The 21,241-nt window shown below is 45.6% G+C and overlaps 1 protein-coding gene across 1 annotated transcript; it reads right to left on the minus strand.

Moving 5' to 3' along the window:
* Window positions 1-1,180: 1,180 nt before the first annotated feature.
* Window positions 1,181-19,101, minus strand: SHISAL2A (shisa like 2A). Its single transcript, XM_061183973.1, is given in 5 exon segments — window positions 1,181-1,449; window positions 1,452-1,541; window positions 11,468-11,607; window positions 18,165-18,288; window positions 19,059-19,101. Coding segments are annotated over 5 exon segments (666 nt in total).
* Window positions 19,102-21,241: the final 2,140 nt, after the last annotated feature.

A 21,241-nucleotide genomic window follows, 5' to 3' on the forward strand; every position in this document is an offset into this window, starting at 1 on the left:
TCCTGCCCTAAGATTCCTTTGCTATCAGACTAATAATATTTTAAAAACCCAATAATAATAGCTAACACAGTGCTTTCCGTTAGCCAACACTGTTCTAAGTGTGATGCTTTTTTTTTTTTTTTTTTAATTTATTTTTATGGCTGTGTTGAGTCTTCGTTTCTGTGCAAGGGCTTTCTCCAGTTGTGGCAAGCGGGGGCCACTCTTCATCATGGTGCGCGGGCCTCTCACTATCGCGGCCTCTCTTGTTGCGGAGCACAGGCTCCAGACGCGCAGGCTCAGCAATTGTGGCTCACGGGCCCAGCTGTTCCGCGGCATGTGGGATCTTCCCAGACCAGGGCTCGAACCCGTGTCCCCTGCATTGGCAGGCAGATTCTCAACCACTGCGCCACCAGGGAAGCCCAAGTGTGATGCTTTGCATGGACTAAGTAATTTAATCCTCCCCCAAGCCTTACGAGGTAGATATTGCTGTTATCCCTGCTTGTACAGATGATTAGGCACAAATGTTACTTAGCAAGTAAGGGCAGGGAGCAGATTTAAACCTGGCATTTGGCCCCAGAGTCCCTGCTCTTAATTACTAAGTTATATTGAAAAACACTCACCTGTAATTTTTGGAGTTTTTGTAGCACTTTCATGTTTAGGAAGAGACTTCATATCCATCAACTCTTTGAACACTCACCGTGACCCTGCAAGGGAACTGAGGCTCAGCTAGACTAAGGGACTTTATCCAGGCCACACTGTGGAGCCTATTAACCATTCGTTCCCTCCCTCACGCGATCATTCACTCTTTCATTCACCTGAGGAACTGAATGATATTAAACACGGCTGGGCCCTGTGTATGTACTTTACACTCCCTCTCCTTCTGTTCCTTGGCAAGGGACTCACTCCAGGAGCGACACAGAGCTGCTGGAGGGGCACGAGTCACCTGCCCCAGGGTCCTGGTCATCTTCCCTGGGCTTCCTAAGTACATCTGCTCTGTGGCAGGAAGACCAAGTCCGAATTCTCTGACTCCCCAGGTTAGGCGAGGGGCTCCTCTCAGTCTCCACAGGCCCCAGGCTTCTCCCTGATCGCCTGCAGCTGTTACGACCGTTTTACCGGGGACCCATGTCTAAACTCCCTTCGGCCCACAGTGGGCCAGGCAGAGCACTGTGGCTGGATCCACAGTAAGACCTGAGTGGGTTTGCTAGGAAAAGCCCTCATTTATGCCTCTAGGTTCCAAAGTCCCTTTGATTATCCCCAGCCCCACCTTTTTATCAAGAGGAGAGACTCCAGAAGAGGATGGTGCAGAGACATTTACTGGGTGTTTATGGAGCTGGTCTAGACTGGGGACAGGGGCCTCCTCAGGGCTGCCCGGAATGTCACCGGCCATCACTGTAGCCATGAAACAGTGCCGGAGGAGGCGTTTGGGGTCCACGGCCTGCTCTTCATTGCAGTCCGGCCATGGGTTCAGGAAGGGTGACTCTGCCCAAGAGGGCTCACTCCTGGCACCTCCACTGAATTGCCCATGTTCCCACCTTGTCGGTCAGGCGGTACCTCGTCAGGGTCTGGAAAGCAGCAAGCCGAGGGCATGGGGCTTCCTCCTGCAGCCCTTCCTTTCCATCAGGATCATTCACGCTGAACTTCCCTGAGTGCTTACCTTGGGCAGGATTGTGCTCAGAGTCTTAAATGCATCATTCATTTAACAAATATTCATTAACAATATACCACATCATGAACTAGGAGCTGTCAATGTTTCTCATGAGCTTAACGTTTAATGGCGGAGACAGACAATAAACAATTGTTAGGACATATGAAGACTTCACCTTCACCATAAACCTGTGTGGTAGGTACTATTAAAAACTTATTTTATAGGTGAAGGTACAGGCTTACTACACAGCTAGCCTGCAGGGAAGTGCTGGAAATTTTAAAAACATATATTATTCTCTGCTTTAAGAACAGATTTCATGAGTCTCTTCACTGGCTGCTTAATCCTCTCCTTTTATACCTGAGCTTGATAGGAAGCTCACTTGGCCTTATTATATCCCACTTCCCATTCATGACTTATTCTGCTGCAGCTTACTTGGTTTCTGCCCTCAACAGAACTTAAAACTTTTTGTCACTAAATCCCATGGTTACTTATAAGTTATTGTCTCCCTTGGCTTATGGGGAGCATTTGACACAATTAAGCATTCCTGCCTTCTTGGATAAAAAGTATATCAAGTGTTCAAGCCAGAAATGTGAGTCAACTCTCACACCTTCTCCCCCTACCCCTTTCCAAAGTCAAGCAATTCACCAGGTCCTGTTTATTCCACCAAATCACTATCTGCCATATCCACCCATTCTCTCCATCCTCAAGGCCACCACACTAGGTCAGGCTTTCATTTTCTTCTGCCCAGGCAAAACAGCCTTCGGTTGGGTCCCCTCCAGTCCACCTTCCAGGCTATAGCCAGAGAGATCTTTTTATTTATTTTATTTTATTTTTTTGGCTGTGTTGGGTCTTTGTTGCTGTGTGCGGGCTCTCTCTAGTTGCGGCGAGCGGGGACTACTCTTTGTTGCAGTGCGTGGGCTTCTCATTGCGGTGGCTTCTCTTGTTGCCGAGCACGGACTCTAGGCACGCGGGCTTCAGTAGTTGTGGCGCAGGGGCTCAGTAGTTGTGGCGCACGGGCTTAGCTGCTCCACGGCATGTGAGATCTTCCCGGACCAGGGCTCGAACCCATGTCCCCTGCATTGGCAGGCGGATTCTTAACCACTGCATCACCAGGGAAGTCCAAAGAGATCTTTCTAAGGTGAAGTGAGTCCATGTACTGCTCTTTCTCAAAAGCATTCAATGTCTTCCCATTACCTGTGATCCTTGAGGTGCATTCAAGGTTCTTCATGTACTAGCCCCATCATCCCTTCTCTAGCTTTTTTACTACTACTCTTCCCTCAAGAACTCTATGCTTTATTATACCAAAATTTCATTGTTCCCTGAATGGGTCCATTCCTTCACATCTCTGGGTCTCCGCTTTTACTGTTTCTTTTGCCTGGAATGACATTTTATACCTTCTTTGTCTAGAAAACTCCTATGCTTTAAAACCCATTGATGGAAGAGACCGAGGATGAATGGTGCCTCTGAAACCAAGGGAAGAGTGAATTTCAAGAAGGAGGCTGTAGGGCTTCCCTGGTGGCGCAGTGGTTAAGAATCCGCCTGCCAATGCAGGGGACACGGGTTCGAGCCCTGGTCCGGGAAGATCCCACATGCCGCGGAGAAACTAAGCCCATGCGCCACAACTACTGAGCCTGTGCTCTAGAGCCCATGAGCCACAACTACTGAGCCTGCGTGCCACAACTACTGAAGCCCACGTGCCTAGAGCCTGTGCTCTGCAACAAGAGAAGCCACCGCAATGAGAAGCCCGCGCACCGCAACGAAGAGTAGCCCCCACTCACCGCAACTAGAGAAAAGCCCTCGTGCAGCAATGAAGACCCAGCGCAGCCAAAAATAAATAAATAAATAAAATTTAAAGAAAAGAAGGAGGCTGTATGGGACATTGGAGTTGGCTACACAACATCCATTCCACCTCTTCCCACCCAGTAATAGCAATTATGTTTGGGTAGGATTGGCCCCATCTCAGCTCCAGCAGGGGGGCCTGATTGATCCGAGCCCATCAAGTAATCCTGTTCCTTTGCTACAGGGATGAGAAATCAGTGCATAGTGTTTCCATGGGTTCAGTGATTGGTTTAGGGTGGGCACAGGACCTGAGGTAGTCCAATCAGGGTAGAGCTCAGGCCTTTTTTTTCCCTCCTGGTTGAAGGAAGAGATAGCTCCCTCTTTCTCCTCCTGGCTAGATGGGAACAAAAAGCACACAGTCCCAGGGACTGCTGGCAGCCAACTTACTACCATGGGAAAAATCAGTCTGAGGAGAAAGCCAACACAAGATAGAGGGCAGAGCTGAGAGAATCTCAGAGGACAAAGCCACAAGCATGAGGACATTGTGAACTTCTATTGAAACCATTCCTAAAGCTCATCCTACTTTTGGACTTCTCATCTACAGAGCCAAAAAATTCCTTTTTTGTTTTGTTTTGTTTTGAACTTTCTATTTTTAATAATTTAAGGCTCACAAAAAGTTACAAAAATAGTGGAGAGTTCCATTGTACCCTTCACCTAGCTCTCCCCAATGATAACATCTTACATAACCATGGAGTAATTTCAAAACTAGGAGACTGCCATTGACATAGTACAATTGACTAAACTACAGATCCTATTCAATTTTACCCATTTTTATATGGACTTTTTTTTGGTGTATAGTACTATGGAAGCTTATCACATGTATAGATTTATATAATCACTACCACAATCAGGATTAAGAACTGTTCCATCACCACCAAGAAACCTTCTCATGCTACCCCTTTATAGTCATACCTTCCTCCTAAACCTAGCTCTGGTAACCACTAACCCCTTCTCCACACTATAATTTTGTCATTTAAGAAGTGTTATATAGATGAATTATGCAGTGTACAACTTTTGAGATTGGCTTTTTTCACTCTGTTTAATACCTTGCAATCCACTCAAGTTGTTATGTGTATTGACAGTTCATTCGTTATGAACATTTGTATACAGGTTTTGGTGCAGACATACATTTTCATTTCTCTAGGACCACTTAGGAGTGTGATTGCTGTTTTGTATGGTATAGTGGATTGAATGGTGACCCCCAAAGATATCAGGTCCCAATCTCTGGAATCTGTGAACGTTACCTTATATGGTTTTTGCAGATGTGATGAAATTAAGGCTTTTGAGATGAGATTATCCTCAATTATCTGGATGGACCCTAAATGCCACCACAAGTGCCCTTATAAGAGAAAGGCAGGGATTTCCCTGGTGGTGCAGTGGATAAGACTCCACACTCCCAATGCAGGGGGGCCTGGGTTTGACCCCTGGTCAGGGAACTAGATCCCACATGCATGCCACAACTAAGGAGCCCACGAGCCACAACTAAGGAGCCCGTGAGCTGCATCTAAGACCCGGAGCAACCAAATAAATAAATAAATAAATATTTTTTAAAAAGAGAGAGAAAGGCAGAGGGAGATAGACACAGACAGTGATGTAAAGACAGAGGTAGAGATTGGAGTGATACAGCTACAAGCAAAGGAATGCTGGCAGTCACCAGAAACTGGAAGAGGTAAGGAACAGATTCGCCCATGGAGCCTTTGATTTCAGCCCAGCAAAACTGATTTTGAATTTCTGGCCCTCGGAACTGTGAGAGAATACTTGTCTATTATGTTAAGCCACCAAGTTTGTGGTAATTTGTTACAGTGGCTATAGGAAACTAATACATATAGTAAGTATGTTTAACTTTATGAAAACACCAAACAGTCTTCTGAAGTGGCTATACCATTGTAATTCCCACTAGAAGTATATAAGAGATCCAGTTGTTCCATATCCTCACTTTGGATTGTCAATGTTTTTACTTTAGGGTTCTGATAGATGAGAAGTGGTATCTCATTGTGGCTTTAATATGTGTTCTAGCTCCATTTATTTAAGTCTTCTTTGCTTTTCTTCATTAGCATTTTGTATTTTTTATCGTATAGCTCCTGTACATGTTTTGTTAGTTTTATACCAGAGTATTTCATTTTTTTCGGAGTGACTAGAGATGATATTATATTTAAAATTTTGGCCTCCAGTTGTTTGTTGCTGGTATATATAAATACAATTGATGTTTGGGTCTGACCTTACATACTATGACCATGCTGAATGCACTTATTAGGTCTAGGAGGTTGTTTTGTGCATCTCTCTGTGTCTGTTTTGCAGATTCTTTGGGATCCTTTGTTATTTAAGCTTGCATTTTAAGGCATTCCATTTGGTACAGGGATTTAGTTCAACCTTCTATTCAATGCAAAAATCTCTTTCACTGAATCCCACATTTAGCCTTTTCCTGGTTACCTTCCAGGCTTGGGGATGCTCTTTTTTTTTTTTAAACCAAGAGTTACAATTGATGAACTAAATATGACCCACGGTGATGAGGGTGCGCTTTACAAACGTATTTCAGGTCTTATTCTAAGAAAGACCCAGCTTTATTGAATCAACATCTGCCTTCCTATGGCTTCCCCCACTGATCCCAACTCTGTTCTCTGGCTTCTCTCAAATTGTCTCTTCCTCACGCCCCAGGGTAGCCTTGCAGAGACTGGAGGTCCTAGGCTGTGAACCCTGAGACGCCTTTGCTTGAGGCCAAATGTCCCCAGCTCTTCAGCCGATACTCACATAATCTGGTTCTCAGACCAAGCTGGTCACCTGCCTCTGATCATCTTCTGATTGGTCAAAGTTCCTCTGAAATTGTGGGTCTCTGAGCAGCTGGCAGTCAGGGTTCAGGGGGAATCCTTGGGCTTCTAGGAGCTATAAAACCTTGGCTCAAATCCTCATTCTGATATTAAATCATTGTGCTACCTTGGGCTAACTTCTCCTCTCTGGATCTCAGTTACTATTCTATAAAATGGGGTAGAAAGTAGGGCTGGTCTTGTTTTTCTCTTTCTTTTCCCTGGAATTCCAAATTGTAAAGGATTCTGTCTGTATAATAGACTGCCTTTATTAGGTCCTAGCTCCCCCCCTCCCATTTTCTATTAAAGAGTTCTGATTAGCAGGAAAGAGCCCGTGCTAATTACCCTCCTTGGACTAATATAATTCTAGCTCAAAACAAAGAAACTTGGTCCCAGTAAAACCTTTGAAACATTGGAAATTGCTCAAGAATCCTCATTGCTATATTTGGGGACCCTTGGGTGATATATTTGGAACCCAAAGTTGGGAACCTGTGGAGTGGATGCTAAAATGTTACCTCTGAGCTGTGACGGCTGATGCATTCTATTCAACTGGGAGTAAAGAAGGACCATCATTCTCTTGCTTCCAGACTCTATAATTCTGTGAATGTAATCTGAGCTTCCACTCACCCTTTTTTGGCAGATACATCACAATGCAGGTTCATACTGAACTTGTGGACCCAGCATGTCTTTTTTATATGATTATCTTTCCCAGATCCCACGGATTCCCTCACATATGTGAGGGAATCCCAGGGCCTTCAGTTCCACAACCCTTCAATTCCCTTCCAGGGAAACCAACAGAATAGGCAATGGTCCAACTCTTGAGTACACATATATATTTCTGCCTCTTCCTCTGGCTAATATATAATGAAAGTTATTAAAGTCCCTCAGTGGTGCCTGAAGCCTGGGGGAGGGAGTTCTATCTTATAAAGGTGCTAGCCAAGAGGCACTTGGAGAGGAGGATGTCTAAAGGCAAATATAAAAAGTTCAATTTTCAAGTTACAATAAGATCCATGTTTGGCTAAAACACGCTGGTACAACAATCTTATCTGATTCTCCTAACAACTCTCTGAGGTGGGTGTTTTTATTCCATGTTATAGATAAATAACTGAGGCCCATACAGAGAAGGTTAGCACTGACACAGGTATTAAGTATTGGATCCAGGATACACTTTCCATTCTGCTTGATTCCAAAGCTTGGGCTCTTTCCACAGAGCAAGCATACCCTTAGTATAGGTTAGGAACTCTGTTAGGTGCTGGGGATACAAAGGCACTTAAGACATGGTTCCTATATTTGAGATATTAACAGACAGGTTGAGGAGACTAACATGTAAAAATCTAAGTGCCTAATAATAATAAAAATGAGGGTTACTCATTGTTAAAAGTCTACCATGTATTAGAGACTAAGTAGCTCCTATGTAAGCATCACCTCTAGGTTTACAGCTTTCTTAGTGCGTATTATTGTATACATTTTACAGAGTAAACTGAGGCCCAGAGAGAAGTGACTTGCCTAAGGCCACACAATGAGAGTGACAAAGCCAGGATTAGAGCCAGGTTCTCTGACACCCCAGCCCAGGGTTGTGCTTTCCCACCTTTCTCCAGGGACCTTTCGGCCAGTCCCCCCATTACCTGGGGTATTAGCCTGTAGTGACCAGCCAGGAAAGGAGTTCTCAGATTCTCTTCCTGCTTGGAGATGAGTCAAGACTGACCCATCACTGAGGTTTGTTTGGGTCATAGGTACTACCTCCCCAAGTGTAGTTAATTAAAAAGCAGTGGGCTCTGAGGAAGTGGAACCCTTCCTGGAAGGTAAGAGGGCCTGCTACAGGAAAAGATCTTTGGCCCAGGAGGCAAAGGCTTGGCCAGTTGCCTGGGTGACCTTGGGCACATGAATGTCCCTTTCTGGGCCTCAGCAACCCATTGATACAGTGAGAACATCAGACTTGATTTCTAGGAGCCCTATGAGTTAGTGAGAATGGCTGATGAATGATATCCCCACCAACACTTTTCAGAGGAGGATGAGAACTGAACTCTTGTCTTTCTTTTTTTTTTTCCCCCACTTTTTGTCTCTTATTAAAGGTACCTAGGTTGGAATATCAATTCCACACTTACCTGACTCACCTCATCTGTAAAATAGGATTGATAATAACCACCTGGTAGAGTAGTTGAACGGGTTAAATGGGATAATATGTTTAAAGTCCTTGGGGCATAGTGCCTAGCACAAACGTAGAAGCTCGGTCAGCCTTCTGATCAAGCTAGTTCCTCACAAAGTACAAGAATAAAAAAGTTTACGGTCTTTGTTGCATCCCAAGTTTGAGGGATGGGGTAGAGTGGGGGTAATGGGACAGTACAGAACATCTGGGCAGCAGAAGGAGCCTATTTTCAGAAGCTCTGTTCTATTTCCACTCTGCTCTTGCCAAGGAACTCCCCATCCCATCCTTGCCCCCAGACTCAGAGATCAGGACCCCAGGTACCATGTGCAATGAGTGTGGGCTTTAGAGTCGGGAGATCGGGGTTGACATCCCAGCAATACATGCTCACCAGCTGTGTAGACTTGGCCATTCACTTCCCTTGGCTGAGCCTTGATTTCCTCTCCTGTAAAATGGGGCTAATGATCTCTCTACATGTCCTACTAGAGAAGGAGACAGAAACAGATGAAAGTCTGTGTAAGGGGGCAAGCTCTGATGAGTGTAAGGTAGCGGCCTGTAAACGTCTCAGATGCAGGAGGGACAAGAGGCTCCTGGGTTGATGCTGTGGGTTCAGAGGAAGGAGAGGACAGCACTTAATGAAGAAGAAAGGGAGGTGCTAAGAGCTGAGTTTGGGCAAAAGGCAGAGAGAGCCAAAAACTGTCACTTAGTGAACAGTCAGGAAATGCATTTTCCATCTGAAAAATAAGAAGCAAAAAGCAAGAACACAAGCTGTGTCAAACTCTGGTGACTGAATAATTGAATAATCCAGCTGGTGGCTGAGCAGTGAAAAGCAGGAGGGTGGTTTTCATTCACAGGACGGACGGACGGGTGAACTGTGTTCCCCTGAGTTAGAAAGGCTCCAGGGGATAGGGTGGGGGGAGGAGGGGAGCAGGGCACAGCAGGAGCACCCCACACCCCTGGCCTGGTGAGGCAGAAAGAGTAGGGCTTTGGAGGCAGAAAAACACACATATTTGAATTGCAGCTCCGCAATTTACAAACTGTGACCCCTTGGGCAAGTCATCTGACCTCTCTGGAACCTGGTTTTCACATCTGTAACATGGGTGATAATAACACTTACCTCACTGGGGTAGTTTGGAAAATTGGACAAGATAGTGCATGTAAAGTTTCAAATGGTATCTGGCATAAAGTAGGGACTTCCCTTTCTCAGCACAGGGATAAGGAGAGGAAGGAAGGTGGAGGTGGAGTTGGCTCTGTCACTCACTCACTAGGTGACCGAGGCCTCGGTTTCCTGATCTGTAAAATGGATAGTAATAAGTTCTGTACTCTGCCTGGTTATTGTGAAGAGCAAATGAGATGGTCTATTTAGAGCTAATTCATTCCTTTTAACTGCAGTATCATATTTTATTATTCCTCTACTGAAGGACATTTAGTTTGTTTCCAGTGTGACAAGCTGTCATGGAATCCATCTTTACAAGTCCTCTCCTAGCGCAACTATATCTCTAAGGCAGATAATTAGAAAAGTGGAATTCCTGAGTTATAGGGTATGTACATTTTTAGTTTAATGGACAGTGCCAAATTGCTCTACAAAGTGGTTTTACCAATTTATTCTTATCAGTGGTATATGAGAGTATCCATTCCCCCCATGTAACCGTCTCACTATTAATGTGATCCATTTTTGGATTTTTGCCAATGTAATCATTTTAAAAAAGGTATGTCATTCTTAAATTGCATTCTCCTGATTATTCGTAAGGTTGAGCATCTTTTCATGTGTGTTGGGCATGTGTATTTTTTAGTGGATTATGTTTTTCTCACTTGTTCAAAGATATGCTTATATATTCTGGATATCAATCCTGTCTCTATTTTAGATACAGTTGATTCTCATTAGTCGCTGTAGTTATGTTCTAAAACGTCACCACAAACACTGAATTAGAGAATACTGAATCATTGCTCCTTGGGGAAATACAAAGTTAGGTTCCTGTGAGTCTCTGGTCACATTTTTGTCAGTCAATCAGTATATAACTTTGTTTTGTGTGTGTTTCTGTTTAAAAACACCTTATTTAATATATATTGCTAATTCATTAACATTTAACTCATGGCCAACAGCACTATACCTCCTGTCTGAGCAAAGTGTACTGAACACATGTATTTTTTCCATAAGGCACATGACAGCCTTGTGCTGAGGAATACTAGACAGAACTTCAGCATTAATTTGGGGGTCATTTTCAACAGCGAAACCACCAACAAAAATCATAAAAATGCAAAAATGTGGCACTAAATATACCAAGAAAAGGACACTTGTTTACTGTATAAGAGCAGAAACAAGAAGGCAGAGCATGGCCTTCCTTGTTCAACCTCAGCTGAGAATGTGTGTGATAGGACAACTCAAAGTTTTTGTTGCTCTGTGCACATCCACATCTGCACATGACCTCAAAAACACTGAAAGTATTGATTTTTGAGGTTACAAATTAATTCTAGCAAGTAGGCAAATTCACAAGTATGCAAACTGCAAATAATTAGGATTGACCGCGTGTGTGTATTTATATCTTTGCAATCCACCACTTGTTTTTTAACTTTATGTATGGTATCTTTTGTATTATTTGTATTTGATGTCTATTTGTATTTGATGTAGGCAAATTTGCCAATATTTCCCTTATTTTTAAAATTAAACATTTTATTCATGTTATTATATTCTTTAATTAGTCTGTTTCTGGAGTCTCTTTCTATTCTAGGGTTTCTCAACATCAGCACTGTTGACATTCTGGGTCAGATAATTCTTTATTGTAGGGTGCTGTCCTATATATTGTAGGATGTTTAATAACATCTTCCTGTAACAAATAGGATGCTGACTATAATTAAATTATTTTGATTAACAATGAGCACATGGAAGAGTTTGGGATGGGAAATGTTCATATCATGAACCTCCTGAGAAATGTGCTGCTGCTTCAGAATATTCCAGAAACACTTTTGAGGCAAATGTTCCAAACACCATTTCTAAATATCTCCCCTCTGCAAAGGTGCTAACCTGCTGAATACAAGGAAATCATGTGACCTCTTTCTTACCTGTAGTCTGTAAGCTTAATCCTGGGTCCAACTTTGTGTGGGGTTTTGAGCTGATGAACAGGTAACGAAGCACACAGGCGGTGACAATGAAGGCCAGGAGGACCACTGCTGCTATGGACAGGCCCACAAGAGCACCAATACTGGGGAGAGAAAACCATAAGGGAGCAGAGGGTCAGGAAAGGACTTGGGAAGCAGCACGTTATACGAGAAGTATTGTAGGTGTTATAGGAATCAGCCGACTTTAACTTTTGTTCTGTCTCTCCTTGCCTTAAACAGCCTTTCTGGGCCGAAGCATGGGAAAGAGCATCAACTATGTGGCAAGTACTCACCACATACATAACTTGACATGGCTCAGTGTCACCATGTAGTTGGGACTCAGTATGTGTTCCCTTTCTTCTCCTCTCCTTTCCTCAACCTACTCCCACCCCAGGAAGCTAGAGAAGATCTTAAAGACCCCTCCCCACACTGCTGTTTCTTAAAAATCAAGGGACTTCCCTGGTGGCACAGTGGTTAAGAATCCGCCTGCCAATGCAGGGGACACTGGTTCAAGCTCTGGTCCGGGAAGATCCCACATGCCGCAGAGCAATTAAGCCCGTGCGCTACAACTACTGAGCCTGCGCTCTAGAGCCCGTGAGCCACAACTACTGAGCCCGTGTGCCACAACTACTGAAGCCCGCGTGCCTAGAGCCCATGCTCTGCAACAAGAGAAGCCACCGCAATGAGAAGCCTGCGTACTGCAACAAAGAGTAGCCCCTGCTCGCCACAACTAGAGAAAGCCTGCACACAGCAACAAAGACCCAACACAGCCAAAAATAAATAAATTTATCAAAAATCAAGACACATAGCAGGCCTTAGTTCAATACCCGCTGTCCTTCCAGCCTCAAGGTAACTTCTGATCCAGTCTCTAGTGGGTCATCACACCAGTGTGGACTCCATGTCTAGAACACCTCCCTGCTGCTGGTCCCTCACCCCGCAACCTCACTGCCTCTGCCCCAAGTCAGGCCTTGGTCACCTGGTCTCCAGACAACTACCTTCTGGCTCATTTTGGGGGGCCACTGTCTTTCCTGTTTCACATGATCTCTCCCATCATCTCCGCACATCAGAATTTCACCTGTCCTTGAAGGCCCATCTCAAATGTCTCCTCCTCAACGCTTTCCTTGGTCCTCTTTCTCTCTCCTTTCTTTTTCCAGGCCAGGCCCACCCAGCCAGGACACCTACTCTGGGCCTTTAGCACTTCCTACTTGGTCAGGCAGCCCAATGTGGTAGGGAAAGAACAAAGAGCTTTGGGACTCTTACAGACCCACCTGGTTTAGGACCCAGGTCTGTACCTAACTCGATGTGAGATCTTGATGAAATTACTTAGCCTTTTGAGCCTCAGCTTCTTTGTCTGAAAAGTGAGAATGATCAAAACACAGCACCTCACAGGTGGTAGTGAGGATGAATGATATAGGTAATATTCTTGGTGCATAGAAGTTCAACATATTCCTCATGTGTTCTTTGTAGGGAGACTGAGACCATGTCTAACTGGCTTTGTTCTCTCCTTGTACAAGCTCCAGCACATAGTAGGCACTTAGTAACTATTATTGAGTACCTACTTTGTGTCAAACACTGTGGGACGTTCTCCCAATAGTAGGGGATAGGTAGCACCAGGATTGTTTGTGTGCGCTTTCTGCCTGTGATTCCTGCAGCTTTTCTGCCCACACCCCCAGCCCTGACCCCAGCCTCAGATTCCTGCCTTTGCCATTTCTGTTGGATTTCACTCCCAGCTAGCTGATGGCTAACTTCCACTAAACAGAAACACCTTAGAGCTTTGGAGAGTCCATTTTCCCAAGGCTAAATAAATTATTGGATATCCATGCAATGGACTAGTATAGAGCCATTAAAAACATGTTTTCAAATAATATTTAAGATCAAGGATAAATTCTGATGAGATAATGTTAAGCGAAAAAAGCAGGACCCACTACTAATTATATAGTGTAGTCCTAACTTAAATAAATAAACATAAACATAACATATACATGCATAACATAACATAGGTGAGGTTGGATGTAAATACACTAAAATGCTAATGAGCTGTCTCTGGGAGTAGCACAGGCTGTGGATGTCCTGTCTATGTCCCATTGGGTCTTACAGTTGTGGAATATTCTGGCCAGGGTTTCAAAAGCCCGCAAATGTATCTCTTTGTCTGAGGGCTTTCTTGGGCCCAGAACAGTCTCTGTCTGCACGTTGAACAGGTCAAAAGTACAGGAAAATTAATGCCTCCCTTCTCCCACCAGCACACAGCCAATGACTGACAGAAATTGGTATGTAAATACCCAGCTTCCTGGCCCTCAGATGGGATGACTCTGAAAGTATGTTCTACGCTGGCTGGCAGAGTTGAGCAGTTTAAGCTCTGGTGGCCCTTGGTGGTGACTTGCTTGGTAACACACCATCATTAGCTCCTTCCCTTTCCCATCTCACTTCCCTACCCTGTACCAGTATTTTCTAGGATTGCTTGTCATATAAACTACCTGCCTTCAAATCCTTGTTTCCAAGTCTTCTGGGGAGCCCAAGCTAAGACACTGGATCTCTCATGGTTGCTTTCCTTTTTTGTTTCTCCTGTCCTTTCCACATTTTCCACATTGAGCATATAGTACTTTTTAGTTCTTTAGTACTAGTTTACTACTTTTTAGTTTAGTATTTAACTAAGTATTATTTCCTTTCTTGAGATATACTCACTGTTTATAAGGCTGTCATCTGGAAGACTCGTGCTCAGGTTGGGACCACACCCTTTACAAGGGACATCCATGGGCAGCTAGCTGGAAAAAGCCCTGTAAAAGTAGGATCCTTTGAGGAGTGGGTGAGAAAGCTGGGGGGATATATTCCAGATCAGCGGTCAGTCAGGTAGTGGGCACTGCTCTGATGGTCTGTCTGGGAACGGAGGAGCCAGCTCCCAAGGACAGAGCTGGGAACAACAAGGGAGGGTCCAAGGGGGAAAATCTGTACTCAGTATAAGATGAACTTCAAATGATCAGAGTTGTCCCATGGTGAATGTACTGCCTCAAGAGGTGATAAGTTTCCTATTGTCGGACAGGTTTGCGCAAGACCTGGATGAATCCACCTTTCAATGAAGTTAGAGATTCCTGCCTATGGTGGGAAATTGGATTGAAGAGCTGCTAGCCTTCTAGGATTTCACAGATCTATGACTCTGAAAGATAGGTAACCCACTGTGACTTCTAGGAAAGAACTGGAGGGATGGTCTAACATTTGTTAGGGTTTTTGAGTCAGACAGTTCTAAGTGTGAATCCTGGTTCTCTCACATATAAGCTGAAAAATCCTTCACCTTTTGAGCTTCATTTTCTTCATTCATAAAAGTTACTATATCACCAAGTGTCCATAAAGATTAAATGAGATAGTGTATATACAGTGCCTGACTGCCAGTTCTGCCCTCCAGCAAGGCTGCTGCCTTTGGCTCACATCCTGATAAAAAACAGAACTACTGATAAAGGATGTTTGGAAAGTCAGCCAGACACGTGATAGCACCAGCTGCTTCTCCACAGGGAGTCTTCATTTCCTGAGACATGCTCTTTTTTTAAATACATTTATTTATTTTATTTATTTATTTTTGGCTGCGTTGGGTCTTCATTGCTGCACGTGGGCTTTCTCTGGTTGCGGCGAGCGAGGGCTACTCTTCGATGCGGTGCGTGGGCTTCTCATTGCAGTGGCTTCTCTCATTGCGGAGCACGGGCTCTAGGCACGTGGGCTTCAGTAGTTGTGGCATGTGGGCTCAGTAGTTGTGGCTCACGGGCTCTAGAGCACAGGCTCAGTAGTTGTGGCGCACGTGCTTAGTTGCTCTGCGGCATGTGGGATCTTCCTGGACCAGGGCTCGAACCCGTGTCCCCTGCATTGGCAGGCGGATTCTTAACCACTGTGCCACTTGGGAAGTCCTGAGACATGCTTTTAAAGACGGCAATTCTCCTTGAGCACTATCCAAGGAAACAGTGTTTACCTGCTGATTTTCATGTTTTTAAGGGCCAGCTTTCATGAAAAGGGCCAAATGGAGTCCAGAACAAAACAAGGTCTCCACCCTGCAATGGTGGGGCTCTGACATCCCATGCCAGAAGGGTTGTTTCAGGGTTTGGAGTATACTGATCACCTAATGTCCTGAGGACCCCAGTTCCCCTCCTCCACTTTGCAATTGTCTGTGATGTTTATGAATCATATTATAGCCATGCCTAGGAAGAGTCAGCCCTACAGGCTAGAACCTTTCAGCTGCCCTTGGGGTCATAGAATGGAAGCACATAACATGCAATGTGACCTCAGAGATCACCCCATCTAACCCTCTAGCTCACTGTCTGAGCCACTAAAGCACTCTATGTCTCAAGAGGGTCCAAGGCAAGGAGAGGGACCACAGGGGTGTATAGGGAAGGGGGTGGTAGTAGTGGGATGGGATCCTGGCTGCGTGCCGAGGGGTTTACTCATCTCTGTGTCTCCAAGTGCTACAACAGTGTCCAGAAGACAGCAGAGGGTCAGTGAGTATCTTTTCAAGTGATCTGAGTAGAGCAGGTTATGAGAGCCAGGCTAGATTTAGACATTTGTGCAGCAGGTCAAGCCTGGGCTTGGGACCAGACAGGCCTGAGTTTTCATCCCAGTTCTGCCACTTCCTCTCACTGGGGTACTCTAAGATAGTAACTTAACCTCTTTCAAGTTTTCTCATCTGTAAGATGGAGAGATGTGCCAGGGTTGTGAATGTGTGAATGCATCTAGCCCTTGGATGGTGTTAGGTAATGTTCTTTAAATCTCAGTCTACCATGACATTGCTGGAAGATCTTGGACAATTCACTTTCATATTCTGAGCTTCACTTTCCCCACCTATGAACCAGGGAAAGGGAACTCCCTTTTATTGAGTGTGCACTATATGCACTAGTCACTTTCACATGCATTATTGCACTTAATCCTCACAACAATTCCATGAGACATGTATTACTATTGCCATTTTAAAGATGACAAAACAGACTCGGAGATAATTTGCCCAAATTCACATAGCTAATAAGGGACAGAGCCAAAGTTTGGACCAGGTTCTAACCAGCCCCAAAGCTCCACACTGCTTCCATACCTCAAAGGGAGGTCAGCGCTGTCATATTTCAATACTCAGCTCAGTACTAAGTACACAGTGGGTCTTCAACAAATACTCCCTTGTTATACTTTAGATGCACATCATATCTCTTTAAATGGACTGTGAGCTCCTCAGAGAGGGAATCATTGATTTCTGTGTCTCTAGTGCCTAGCCTAGCACCTGGCACAAAGCAAAGGCTGTAATGAATGAATGAAAATATGGATGAACAGAGAATATATGAATATAATTCCCCAGGTGACAGCAGCCAAATGTGCAGGATCTGAAAACCTGGCCATCTGAAAATCCTTTGGAATTACAGATTGAGCAGTCTAGAAAACCAATAATATCTGTAGTTGTTAGTGGCATATGCCAAGTTGATTTTACCTCTTGATCTCATTTGGTCCTTGCCCTAGTCAGAAATCATCCTCTCCATCTGATAGATGAAAAGACAGAGGCTCAGAGAGGTTTTAGAGGCAGACTGTCCTTTCCCACCCAGCAGGCATACAGCCTCTGGTCACATACCTCCAGAGACAGGAAGATCACTGTCTACTGAGGCAGCCCACTCCATTTTTGTTGATGCCTGTTTCCCAGAGCAGGCTCAGGGTCAGGTCCTATTCTCTGGGTGAGGCCTTTGGAGACCCACAGAGATTGAGACCTGTTGCCCTCTCAGTCCCACACTTAGGTTCCAGGAATGTCAGCACTGGCCTAACCACCTGCTTCTCTGAACTAGTGGGGAAACTGAGGTCCTGTGGTGGGGATTCACCCAAATTACACTGATCTGGCTTCTGCTGTGGCATTATGTCATTGTCTCATTATGAACTTGGAGGCAACTCTGAGTCTCTGGTCTTCTGCCTTAGCTCAGAACTCACCACAGGGTCTGGCATTGCTAAGGTCTCAGGAAGGGGTGGCTGAAAGAATGACTCAATATGAGGGGGAACAAAAGAATTGAGGTTGAGCTGAGGCTCAGGTTGAGTTGGGGTGTAGCATCAGGTGAGGTATTAAGGCTTGAGAGTGAGGTTTGAACGTAGGTCTAGGTAATGTTTGGAGTGGGGTGGGGAAGGAGAGCTGAGGTGGGGTTGCAGGGAGGACTGAGGCGGAGGTTAGGGCTGCTGATAGAGTAAGTACTGGGGAGTGGGTAAGGTCAGGGGTGAGGCTGATGATGGCATTAGGGAGGGGACCCTGGTGGGTACTTGGATAAGGGGGGAGTTTGGGTATCCTGTGAAGGCTGCAAGATGGGAGTTTGCTGTTAGGCTGGGGCTTGTTATGTAATTTGAGGTTGGGTTGAGGGTGGTGGATGATGACGTCTGGAGTGGGGATGAAGTGAAGGTTTTTCAGGGTGGAGTTGGTGTGAGGTTCAAGGATGGATCTGAATAATGGTTGGGTCAAAATGGGGGAATGGAGCGGAGAAGCGGCCGCAGGGGGAGCTGGGTTGGTGACAGGGCGAGAGCCTGAGGGGGTAACGACTGGGTGGGTGTCGGTGCTGACGTTGTGGTGGGCACCTGGATGAGGACTGAGGCTTTAGCAGGAGGCTGGGCCTAGGATGGAGCAAGGGCGCTAAGACTGGAGTGGGGTTCTAGGTGGGGTTAGGGCCAGGGCCAGTACCTGAGCCACCACGTGGAGCTGTGCTCGTAGGGGAAGAAGCTGTGCGGGTCGTCGCAGCGGTACTTGTGGTCGCGGAAGCCGCAGCAGAAGACGGCCGCCGAGAGACGGACGGAGGGAGACAGAACTGAGCCCGAGAAAGATACAAGGAGAGAGGCAGAGATAAGCAGAGAGACAGAGATTGACGCAGAGACGAGGAAGACACAGCGAGGGGTGCGGAGACGCAGCGGTTAGAGACCTAGAGTCCCCGAGGACGGAGGGAGGCGACCAGGTACGCCGACAGGGCTCGGCAGGAGGGGAGATGGAGGAGGGAGAGGGAAGGAGGAGGAGGGCGTGGAGAGTGGCGGGAAGGCGGGCGGGAGCCGGCGCTCGAGCGCGGGGCGGGGGGCGACCCGCGGAGCCGGGAGGAGGGAGCCGCCCGCGTCTCTGCCAGCGTCCCCCACCGGCCCCACTACGTTCCCAGTTTATGCACTAGGGCGCTGGGTGCTCAGAGAGACAGCCCATGTCCGGGGTGGCAGAGCGAGAATAGAAGCCACGGGCTCGGATTCCACACCTGCGCTGAGCACCCGCCCTTGTGCTAGGCGCTGTGCGGCGCAGTCCCAGGCTAGTGCAGGACACAGACAGGGGACCTGCCATCGACCACACAGTAGGGTCAGTATAGGGATGGTCAATACACGACCTCACTTAACCTTCACAACAACCCAGAGGACCAGGGATTTTCATACTCATTTTATAAATGAGAGCTTAGGGTCAAATGAAAGTCATTTTCCGGGGCTTTTAGGCCCATGGGATTTTAACGTGGGTCTGTCTTGTTCCCAAGCCCTTGCTCTTTCTGGGGTTCTCGCAGCGCCTCTTTTCCAGTGACTTTTATATGTTGTCATCCTCTGGCTTCCTTGCCTGCCACTTCCTTTCCCTGAGCAGCTAACTCATGCACTGACATGTTCACGCTCCCCTGTTCATACTCTCTGCCACACTGGCCTAGGACAAGTGGGGCTAGTGGATGTACAGATGGTAACTCCACCCAGCAGGGAGCAAAGCCAACACACCTCTCCATTCTCACACATCATTTCCAGATCACAAGGTCAGTGTTCTCACTAGCATCAGAGAACCTCAGTCTGAAGGAACTGTATGAAGCCTTTGGAGACTGCCTGTCTGTCCTCTCAGGGTACACTGGGGAAACCCAGGCTCTGAGAGGTGCACAGTATGACCCAATTACACTGAACCAGGACTAGGGACTGCTGAACTTTAGTTGTCAATACTTCCCATTCAGCCAATCACAGGGTGTTGGGGCTGAAAAGGACCTATGGGTCATGTAATCAGTTGCTGAGTTACAGCTGGCATTAAAAAAAAAAAAAAGTTAATGGAATAGAAAATGTGTACTGCAAATAGCAAAGTTAAGTATTCTTTCATAAAATGTTTGTTTCATTTACATGTGTCTCTATGTACTGTGGTCCAGATCACAACGTAAAATGCATTTCTTATTTTGAGTCAGGTCAAAAAGGTTTGAAAGCCACTGAATCTGACACCTCCCATTGTACAGATGGGCAGGGACTCACTCAAGATTACCAAATATTTAGCTCTCCTCATTTCTCACAGCAGTGAGTAGAGTTGGAAATAGCTAATATGATGCCTTGGAAGTCCCTAATTCCTCCATCCCTTGCTTTCAGTGTGTATGGGATAAATCATGGGCATCAGGGGATCTGGGCTCAAGCCCTAGCTCTACCTCTTCTCTGCTTTTTCTCTCTGTGCTTCAGGTTCCTTTTCTTCATCCAGGTCAGCGCCTCAGATACCGATGTGTGCCATGCCCTTGACCTGGGCTCTGGGGTCCCTGAGAGAGATCAGATCTGGGTCTGCCCTTGAGAAACACAGTATAGTGGGGGAGTCGGACAGATGATCACAGGACACGGCAGTAAAGGGGGAAATTCAGGGACCATGGCCACAGAGGGATCACCATCTGAAGGAGAAGGGAAGAGTTTTGAGGGGGTAGTGTCTTCAAGGGTCACTGTAAGGTCAAATATGAAAACTGGAAGGAATTGTTATTATCCTCCAGAAAATTCCTCCCCTCAGCTGTGAACCTCTGGAAACTGGGAACTGGATGACTACTCTAATGGAGGTGCACTTTGGCCTCTTTATCAGATGGAGAGCAAAGAGAAAGGGTGGAGTCCTGTGGAAGGATCGAGGTCTCCTGGAGACATGGGATTCAGCTATGAGGTGCAAAGCACTCTGCTCTGGCTTTTGGCAAAATCGGGAAGCTGTCAACAGTTTCCAAAGCCCTTTTCCAGCCAAGAATTAATTTGATCCTCCAGCAACCCTGTGGAGTGAGCCAAGCAGGGATGATCGTGCCCCTAAGAGAAATAACAAGGCCAATGTCACAAAGCAGCCAGTGGCCCAGGCAGGACTTAGTATCTATGTCTGTCTAGCCAAGGGTCCTCTCTGGCAGTCTGATGAAGACTATGGTCCCCTATTCAGAAGAATATTTTTAACCACAAAAAGTAAATTACTTAGGATTACAAAGGATACCAATTATGTAGAATCATTATCAAAATAGTTATTTTGTGAGTTAGTTCTTTTTTAACATTAAATAATGAGATAGAGAGATTCGTCTATTAACTATTGTAACTTTGAGATGGTGAATGAGTGTAAACAGTATTTTAAGATATTGCTACTGTAATGCAATACAAAAATAACTGATTTCTATTGGTGACAAAGTCACAGTTTCTGCTAATACTACTGTGATTTGTTGCTTACATGCATGATAGAAGGAAATGCTAAATTTGACTTAGAGGTAGTGAAAACAAGGATGTAATCTTTTTCAATCCAAGTTCATGGACCTCTCCCATGCTGAACTCTATCATGGACCCCTTGGGCTCTTTGGAATCGATGCTAAAATCTTCTACCCCTTCTGGTCTAGAACCTACTCTAATGCCTGTTCCTTCATCATGTGCATCATGTTTCTTCCTACAGACACTTACTGCAGACCTACTATGTGCCAGGCAGTTTCCCGTCTTGCATGTCATGTAGTCCTTGAAAACTTTCTTTGAGGTAGGTGTTTTTCTTCCCATTCTGCAGGGAAGATAACT

The sequence above is a fragment of the Eubalaena glacialis genome, chromosome 3, assembly GCF_028564815.1.
Source record: "Eubalaena glacialis isolate mEubGla1 chromosome 3, mEubGla1.1.hap2.+ XY, whole genome shotgun sequence".
NCBI lineage: Eukaryota > Metazoa > Chordata > Mammalia > Artiodactyla > Balaenidae > Eubalaena > Eubalaena glacialis.